Genomic DNA, 8,833 nt, shown 5'->3' on the forward strand with positions numbered 1-8,833 from the left:
ATATATTAATAATTGTTTCAGTCCCTTAAAATATAATATTCAAGTATTCCATCCTCACCCCATTTCTTGAAAAGATAGTTGATAAATATCATTCACCTAAGCTGACAGGAAAAAAAAAAAATGAAACTCAAGGAATTGAAGCCAATTGTAGGACCCTGCTCTTTGTCACCAAACACCATACTTTTGCCATGAGACAGCTAGTTTAATAATCTAGACTAATCGTGAGAATGAAAACATAATGGAAATACACTTCTCACACAGGAGACATAAGTCTGAAAAATAAATGACACACAGCATCAGTTGTGCTATCCAAGCATGAATGGAGAATTCTTTCTTCTAACAAAGGCTATGGATAATTGAGTCTGTGTGCCTTCTTTAAAAATAACATTGGAGGGGCACCTGGGTGGCTCAGTGGGTTAAAGCCTCTGCCTTTGATTCAGTTCATGACCTCAGGGTCCTGGGATCCAGCCCAGCATTGGTCTCTCTGTTCAGCGGGGAGCTTGTTTCCCCCTGTCTTTCCTTCTCTGCCTGCCTCTCTGCCTACTTGTGATCTCTGTTTGTCAAATTAAAATATATATATATATATTTAAAATATTAAATAATAATTTAAAAAAAGTAAAATTGGAGAGTATTCTTCCAGAACTTCTTGCACAGTTAAATGACTAGATAATTACCTCTCAAAATGTCAATAATTCCTAAATGCTAGGTAAGTACACAGTTACAAAACAGATGAAAGTCCTCCGTGCATACAACATGGTGGTGATATGTTCAAGTAGGTTTCCTTAAACAATTCTCATGAAAATCTTTCATATGGATATGATTAATCTTGCTTAATAGATGAGGAAACAAGGATGTAATGTGCTTGAAAGGTATTCCAGATAAAAGAAGATATAAGTAGAAAAATAGGAATTCTAACCTTGTCTTTTTGATTTTCAAACCAAAGCACTTAACTAAAATGGAAATCCTTTTCAACTTTGAAGATATGGTTTGAAAGCTTGATTGAAAACTAAAAGAACAAAACAAAACAAAACAAAAAACAACCAAAAAAACCAACAAAACAAAACAAAAAACCAAAACCAAACCAAACCAAACCAAAACAAAAACAGATGGTTTGCTTTGGGGATGGATTATAGTGGGGAGAACTAAGTCTGAAGGATAAGTCAAGATAAAATGAGCTTTCAATGAACACAGTACCACATTTTTAAACTTTTATTTATTTTTTTTAATTTTTGATTTCTTTTTATTTGATAAGTGGGAGTTCAAGCATTTCTGTGTGTGTGTGTGTGTGTGTGTCCTAATGAAATTGTGCTATAGACACGTGCCTTCAAAGTAGTAAAAAAGCAATTATAATTATTGTGGTCATATAAAAAGATTACTAGTTCAATGTTGTTAATTTTAACAATATAGCATTTGGGTAATATTTTGGAGGAAAACCATGAAGAAGTATAATCTGAATTAATCTTAGTTCTTGCTCTTAATTAGCATGTTGATCTTGGCAGGATTTTTACCTCCTCTATGTTCTATTACTTAACATATAAAATAATTGTCAAAACAAGAGCTGGAATTATGTTACAGGTTTGTGGTGGGGATTAAATCAACAAAAATCTGCAAAAAATCTGAAGCCCACTGAATGCTAAATTTTAGTAAATATTGTTATTGTTATTGTTATTATTACCATCAAACTAATTCTCTGACACTGATTCCTCATCTCAAAATGGATGGAATAACATTAAACAAATAGGATGTTATCAGTATTTAATGAAATTCTATCTATACAACACTTGCTATTATACCATGAACATATTAATCAATTATTAAACTCTCACTGTCTTTATATATATATATATTTATATGTATATTTAGCAAAAATAATACTATTTTATATAAAAAATAAACATTATTAATTATTTTTATAGTAGCTTCTGTATACTTTACATACCCACAACCAACACCCTGTTAGTACTATGTCAACTATAATAAATAAACTCTTAACTGGGGTTTCTGTCTCTAGCTTCCAACGTCTTACTGAACCTCACCCCACTTCATCCAAGACACATGAAGACATTTATTAAAATTTTATCCCTTATTATGTCTTCCTTTAATTCCTCTTCACTTTTCCATATATATTCTCACTGTCTTCTCGTGGTTTCCCATTTCCTAAGTATAAAGGTAAAATTCCTAACCTTACATTCATAGCTTTTACATCATATACTACCTCCCTTTTCTTACTTAACTGCCAGTGTGTATTCAATTGACTATTTCCTGTTACATGATTAATCACCTTAGATGACAAAGGGTACACAAATGATCTCCTGCCTGTGTGTTTACAAAGTTCCCTATGGCCATACTCAACATAAATTTCAATGAGTAAATAGTTTCCATAATCTTAAAGATTTCATAATTCATTTTCTATCTCAGAAAACTACATGAGAATCTATATTGCTTACTAGATGAAAAAGCTTAATATATTCAAGGTTCCATTAATCCAAAGGAATTTTTTTCAGGTAATGCAATTATTCATAATATAAAATAATGGAGAATAGAAACAATGTGACAGAGTTTGTTCTACTGGGGCTCACAGAGAATCCAAAGATGCAGAAAATCATATTTGTCATCTTTTTGGTGATTTACATCATCTCTGAGGTAGGAAATATACTCACCGTGGTCACTATCATTGCCAGCCCATTATTGGGGTCTCCCATGTACTATTTCCTGGCTTATCTCTCTTTCATTGATGCCTGCTATTCTTCTGTTAATACCCCTAAACTGATCATAGATTCACTCCGTGAAAAGAAGACCACCACATTCAATGCATGTATAATCCAAATCTTTGGAGAACATTTCTTTGCAGGTGCTGATATCATCCTACTTACTGTGATGGCCTATGACCGCTATGTGGCCATCTGCAAACCATTGCACTACACGACCATCATGAATCGGCGGGTGTGTGGCCTGTTAATGGGAGTGGCGTGGGTGGGAGGTTTTCTTCATGGAGCCATACAGATCCTCTTTATCATCCCTTTACCCTTCTGTGGCCCTAATGTCATAGATCACTTTATGTGTGATCTGAACCCTTTGCTCAATCTTGCCTGCACTGATACCCACACCCTAGGGCTCTTTGTTGCTGCCAACAGTGGTTTCATCTGTGTCTTCCTCTTCCTTCTCTTGATCATCTCCTATGTGGTCATTCTGTACTCCCTAAGGAACCACAGCTTGGAGGCAAAGCGCAAAGCCCTCTCCACCTGTGTCTCCCACATCACAGTAGTTATCCTATTCTTTGTGCCCTGCATTTTTGTGTACATGAGACCAGCGATTACTTTATCTATTGATAAAACAGTCTCAGTGTTCTATACTATGATAACACCGATGTTAAACCCGTTAATCTATACCTTAAGAAATGATCAGATGAAAAATGCCATTAGGAAATTGTGTAGTAGAAAAGTTATTTCAAGTGAGAAATAAATATGCCTGGAGCTCAGCACTGATTCAATTAAAACAAAGGTCAAAAGGACATTTTGGAAGTTCTCAGAAAGGATACCTACCAAATAAAGAGTAAATAAACTACTATGAATGCTACCTTCTGAACTGAGTGGAGCAGAAATGTGTGCAAGAAAGAAAAAACTAACCATAGTTTTTACATATATACATATGTATACACATACATATGTGTAGCACATAGTATATATATATTCATATTCACTATGAATATTCAGTATCTATATATTCACTCTCCATAAAATCTAACATATTTTATTAAGAATTCTGCTCAGTTTTATATACCAGTATTGATGATAACATGCTTCCTATAAAATTAGAGTCTAATTTAATCTCTGAGAGGTAATGAATTTCCCTCCAAGTTTTCAAATTCCCTTGTAGACTTCTGAGTCACGTAGTATTGTTCAAGTTACCCTTCATAGGCTGCTAACCCATTACAAAGAATCATAACTCAAATTAGTGAACATCTTATTATCTGAGAGGCATTTCTATTAAATAAAGTCACACTCCATAGAGCACTTAACTATTTGTTAAAAATAGTTTCTACAAGTCAGCACAATGGATGGGGCACAATAAATATTGAATGATGAATAATGGCATGAAGGGAGCTGAATAACATCAAGAAAACTTTGAACAAGAAATAATTGTGGAGACATGGGACTTTTCCCCTACATTTATCTGATTCAGACTGAGATTTCTAGTGAGATCTCTCTGAGAAACCACAATTTTTTGAACTCTTCATTAAACTATGCATTTACAAATATTGAAACTGATATTCTCAATGAAAGAGCAAATATCTTACATTGATTTTTTCCCTGCTTTCAGCAAGATTTCATCATATGAATGTAAGCTGATCATGACATTTTTCTCTGTTAATTAGATTATTTCTAGGTAACATTTTTTTTTTTTTTCTGTTAAGGCCAATGCTCACTTTTAGTAGTGAACTAAAGAAATTACATACATATAACACATTACAGCTTCATTAAACCATTGACCGAATTAAGGAGAGAAGTAATAAAGCCTGAGATTAAGCAAATATAAACTCTGGTCCCCAGATATATGAACAGCAAAGAGTTTTTAGCCAACATAAATATACCAGGAGCACATTATTTGTACTGTGGGATACTGTCTTTGTGTGTGTGTTTTGATAAACTACAGTGAATCTACCAGCAAAAAAATATAAATAAATAAAAATAAAAATCTGTATCTATATCTATATCTTTGTCAATATCTATCTATCTATATCTATATTCTAGGTAACATTTCATTATGAAAAGATTTAAAAAATAAGTGATTCCATCTTTACACAAAACAACTTTAGGATATATATATTCCATTTATATATCTGTGTGTGTATAATATTTCCCATTAATTAATCAATAGACATTTCTGACACAAAAAATATATCAGATGCATTGATGGTTGCTGGGCCTTCAGTGGTGAATAGAGCAGAACAAAGGTCATGCTATCAAAAGCTTCAGATCCACTGAGATACACCCAGAGGGGAATGGAATATGATAAGACCATGTTATAAATGGGAATGTAGTGACAGCACAGGGGGACAATGAAAGCATGTTTGAGGGACACACAACAAAGTTCAGGGGGTCAGGAAGATTTCCTAGATGAAAACATCAAAAATTGGCACAAAAGAGGAAGGGGAATCATGAGAGTGAATAGGCATGTGTTAGGATGATAATATTCCCTTTGTGGCATAAACAAAGACCAAGGGTGAAAGATAGTATGCAGAAAACACAATCATTTCAATATGTTGTAGGTATTGGCTCATCTATTCATTCAGTAATTAATTATTGAGCTTCTTCTATATGTCGGTTTATAAGCTAGACACTAAGCTTCTAAAAGTCTAGTTAGTAAAATGTGAAACTAGAAAGAGATGGGGGAGATAAGAAGAGTCTCATATATGTGGTAGAGCTGCATGCCAAGTACCATGGGGGACACATTGGAAGGGTCTTCATACCTTTTCATGGCCTGGAGCTCATTGCTCTTGGCAATGAATAATATTCCACAGTCTGATATTGCAGTTTGTCTATCTTCAGCTACTGAAGGATGCCTTGGCTGCTTCCAGTTGTATGGACAATTGTGAATGAAGATGTTGTTAAACATGTGTGTGCAGGGTTTTTTGTTGACATAAGTTTTTAACTCTGTTGAATAAATTCCAAGGAGTGGGATTGCTAAATTTTTTAAGTTCTGTATAAAACTAACAAAGTATCTTCCCAAGTGGTGGCACCATTTTGCTTTCTCATCAACAATAAATGAGAGTTCTTGTTCTGTATCCTCACCAGCATCTGTTGGTGATGATGTCCCATATTTTGGCCTTCCTAATGGATGCATTCTTAAAAAACCTCCTTGAGTCATTTGCTTATCCAAAATGTGCAGATTAAGTAATTCAAGAAGGCCAATTGAAGTTGAAGCCAATTGGTGTAAACCTCACAATTAAAATATAACAGGTTCAGAATTGATGGCACGCATGTTCGACCTGACATAAAAATACAGAGCCCCATCTATCACGGTGAATTCAAAATCAAAAGAGTGTGCTCTGGTCAACTAGTAATGGATTCTACATACAACAAATGCTTATGTAAAGTTGGATGATTCCAAGGACACTGGGTCATTACACACAGTTACTGAGGTGTGAGCAACGGAATCAGAATTGTCTGTTAGAATACTGTTTCCTTTGTTATTCAAGTCTAAGGACTCGCATGTCACAAGTAAACACTTTACTGTTCAGAGAAAAATGTGAATGCCAGTTTTCTGGGTGGGAAGGAGTGACATAACAGACAGGTGTTCCCACATGATAAGGTAGCAAAGACGGAAAAGAGAGAATCATCTCCAAAGAGACTGGACAGCTACTAAGGGAAGAAGTAGAGGGTAAGAGATTAAAAATGTTGAGTAAGGGGACCTAGGTGACTCAGTCATTAAGGGTTTGCTTTTGGCTCAAGTCATAATTCCAGCGTCCTGGGATCAAGCCCTGCATTGGACTCTGCTTGGCCATAAGTCTGCTCCTTCCTCTCCTGCTTCCCCTGCTTGTGTTCCCTCTTGCTGTTTCTCTCTCTGACAACTAAATACATATTTTTTTTAAAATAAATAAAATAAAAAGGAAGATAAACAGCTGAGGTGAGTAGAAGCAGCAGAAGCTAATACATTTACCATGAGAATTTTCATTTCTAGGTACATAAAGGCACTAAGGATCCAAATTTTATGCACATTGACAACTACTGTTGGGATATAATGAATCTGCAGAGCTTTAGTCAGAGATCTAGGGAATCTCAAGGACACCTCAATTTTTCCTTTGATCCATTTATGATACCACAGACATAACCAGGGGAGAAATAGACTTTTTAAAAACAATACTTTTAAAAGATGATACTATCTTCTTCCTTTACCATACTGTTTTAGAGGTTTGTTACATTGTATTATTAGCAGTTTGTTCCTCTTTAGAAAGAAAAGTATCCCACTGTATGTGTCTACCACACTTGTATACTTATTCACTAGCTGATGGACATTTGGACATCCATGGATAGACATCCATGTAAGGATGATAGAGAATTATGCTCTGTGAATACTCACGTAGAAGACTTATGGTGGACATAAATTATCATTTCTCTTGGGTTGATACCTAAGAGTGGAATTGCTGAGTTATAAGTGTATGCTAGCATTTTCAGAAACTGACGAAGTTTTTTTCAAAAATGGTGCTGCTATGTTACATTTCCACAAGCAACGTATAAGCATTCCCATTTCTCCACAACCTCAACAATAACAGGCACTTCAGTCATTTTTTTAAAAAATATATTTAGTAAGAAAAAGCCATGGATGACAAAATGTAATTGATTAGGGCAGAACTGAATGCCACCAGGGATGATGTTCATAATGCTCTCAATGAGTTCCAATCTAATCTAAACTCTCTCAAAGCTAGGGTAACTGAGACAGAAGATAGAATTAGTGATCTGGAGGACAAACAGATAGAAAGGATCAGGAGGAAGCCTGGAACAAACAGCTTAGAAGCCACGAAAACAGAATCAGGGAAATTAATGATGCCATGGAATATTCCAACATCAAAATTATTGGAATCCCTGATAGGGAGGAGAAAGAAAGAAGTCTAGAAGATATAGTGGAACAAGTTCTCCATGAAAATTTTCCCATTCTCGTGAATGGAACCAGCATTCATGTACTAGAGGCAGAATGGTCTCCCCAAAGATTACAGATTCTCAAAAGTCCTTGAGACACCTAATAGTATGAATGAGGAATTATAATTGTAGGGAGGCCCTCTTGAAGGCAGTTAGGACAAAGAGGATCCTTTCATAGAGAGGAAAGCTCATGAGAATAATGTCAGACCTTTCTACAGAAACATGGGAAGCCAGAAAGGGCTGGCAAGATATATTAGGGCACTAAATGAGAAGAACATGCAACCAAGAATACTTTATCCAGCAAGACTGATGTTCAAAATGCATGGAGAAATAAAGAGTTTACAAGACAGGCAAGGCTTAAAAGAGTATGCGACCATCAAGCCGACACTGGAGGAAATATTAAGGGGGGGGTTCTATAAAAGAGGAAAAATTCTAAGAATATAATTGAACACAAATATAGAGACAATCTACAGAAAGAAAGACATCAAAGGTAACATGATGTCAATAAAAATCTATCTCTCAATAATCATTCTCAATGTGAACGACCTAAATGCACCCATAAAATGACACAGGGTTGCAGATTGGATAAAATGACAGGACCCATACATATGTTGTCTACAAGAGACCCATTTGAAACCTAAGAATACAGCCAAACTGAAAGTAAAGGGATAGGAAGCATCTTTCATACCAAAGGGCTTCAAAAGAATGCCAGGGTAGTGATTCTCATATCAGATAAATTAGACTTTAAACTAAAGACTGTAGTCAGAGATACAGAAGGACACTACATAATCCTTAAAGGGTTCTTTCCGACAAGATCATCTAACAATTGTAAATATCTATGCCCCCAATATGGAAGCAGCCAATTACATAAGAAAACTGTTAATAGAGATAAAGAGTCATATTGATATGAATACATTAATAGTAGGAGATCTTAACACACCTCATTCAGTAATAGAAAGATCATCCAAGCAGAAAATCAATAAAGAAACAAGAACATTGAATGACACATTGGACCAGATGAACCTCATAGATATATACAGAACATTCCACCCTAAAACAACAGAATACTCATTCTTCTCAAGTGCACATGGAACCTTCTCCAGAATATACCACATACTGGGTCACAAATCAGGACTCAACTGATACCAAAAGACTGAGATTATTCCCTGCATATTCTCAGATCACAATGCTTTGAA

General features: G+C 35.1%; 1 protein-coding gene across 1 annotated transcript; it reads left to right on the forward strand.

Moving 5' to 3' along the window:
• Positions 1 to 2,532: 2,532 nt before the first annotated feature.
• On the forward strand, positions 2,533 to 3,462 carry LOC132010300 (olfactory receptor 4C46-like). The gene has a single exon (XM_059388201.1). The coding sequence runs from the start codon at positions 2,533 to 2,535 to the stop codon at positions 3,460 to 3,462; it is 930 nt and encodes a 309-aa protein (XP_059244184.1).
• Positions 3,463 to 8,833: the final 5,371 nt, after the last annotated feature.

Source organism: Mustela nigripes, chromosome 1 (genome assembly GCF_022355385.1).
Source record: "Mustela nigripes isolate SB6536 chromosome 1, MUSNIG.SB6536, whole genome shotgun sequence".
In the NCBI taxonomy this organism is placed as follows: Eukaryota; Metazoa; Chordata; class Mammalia; order Carnivora; family Mustelidae; genus Mustela; species Mustela nigripes.

Excerpts from the sequence above, each read along its gene's own strand:
- LOC132010300 (XM_059388201.1), top strand. The coding sequence starts at position 2,533 with ATGGAGAATAGAAACAATGTGACAGAGTTTGTTCTACTGGGGCTCACA.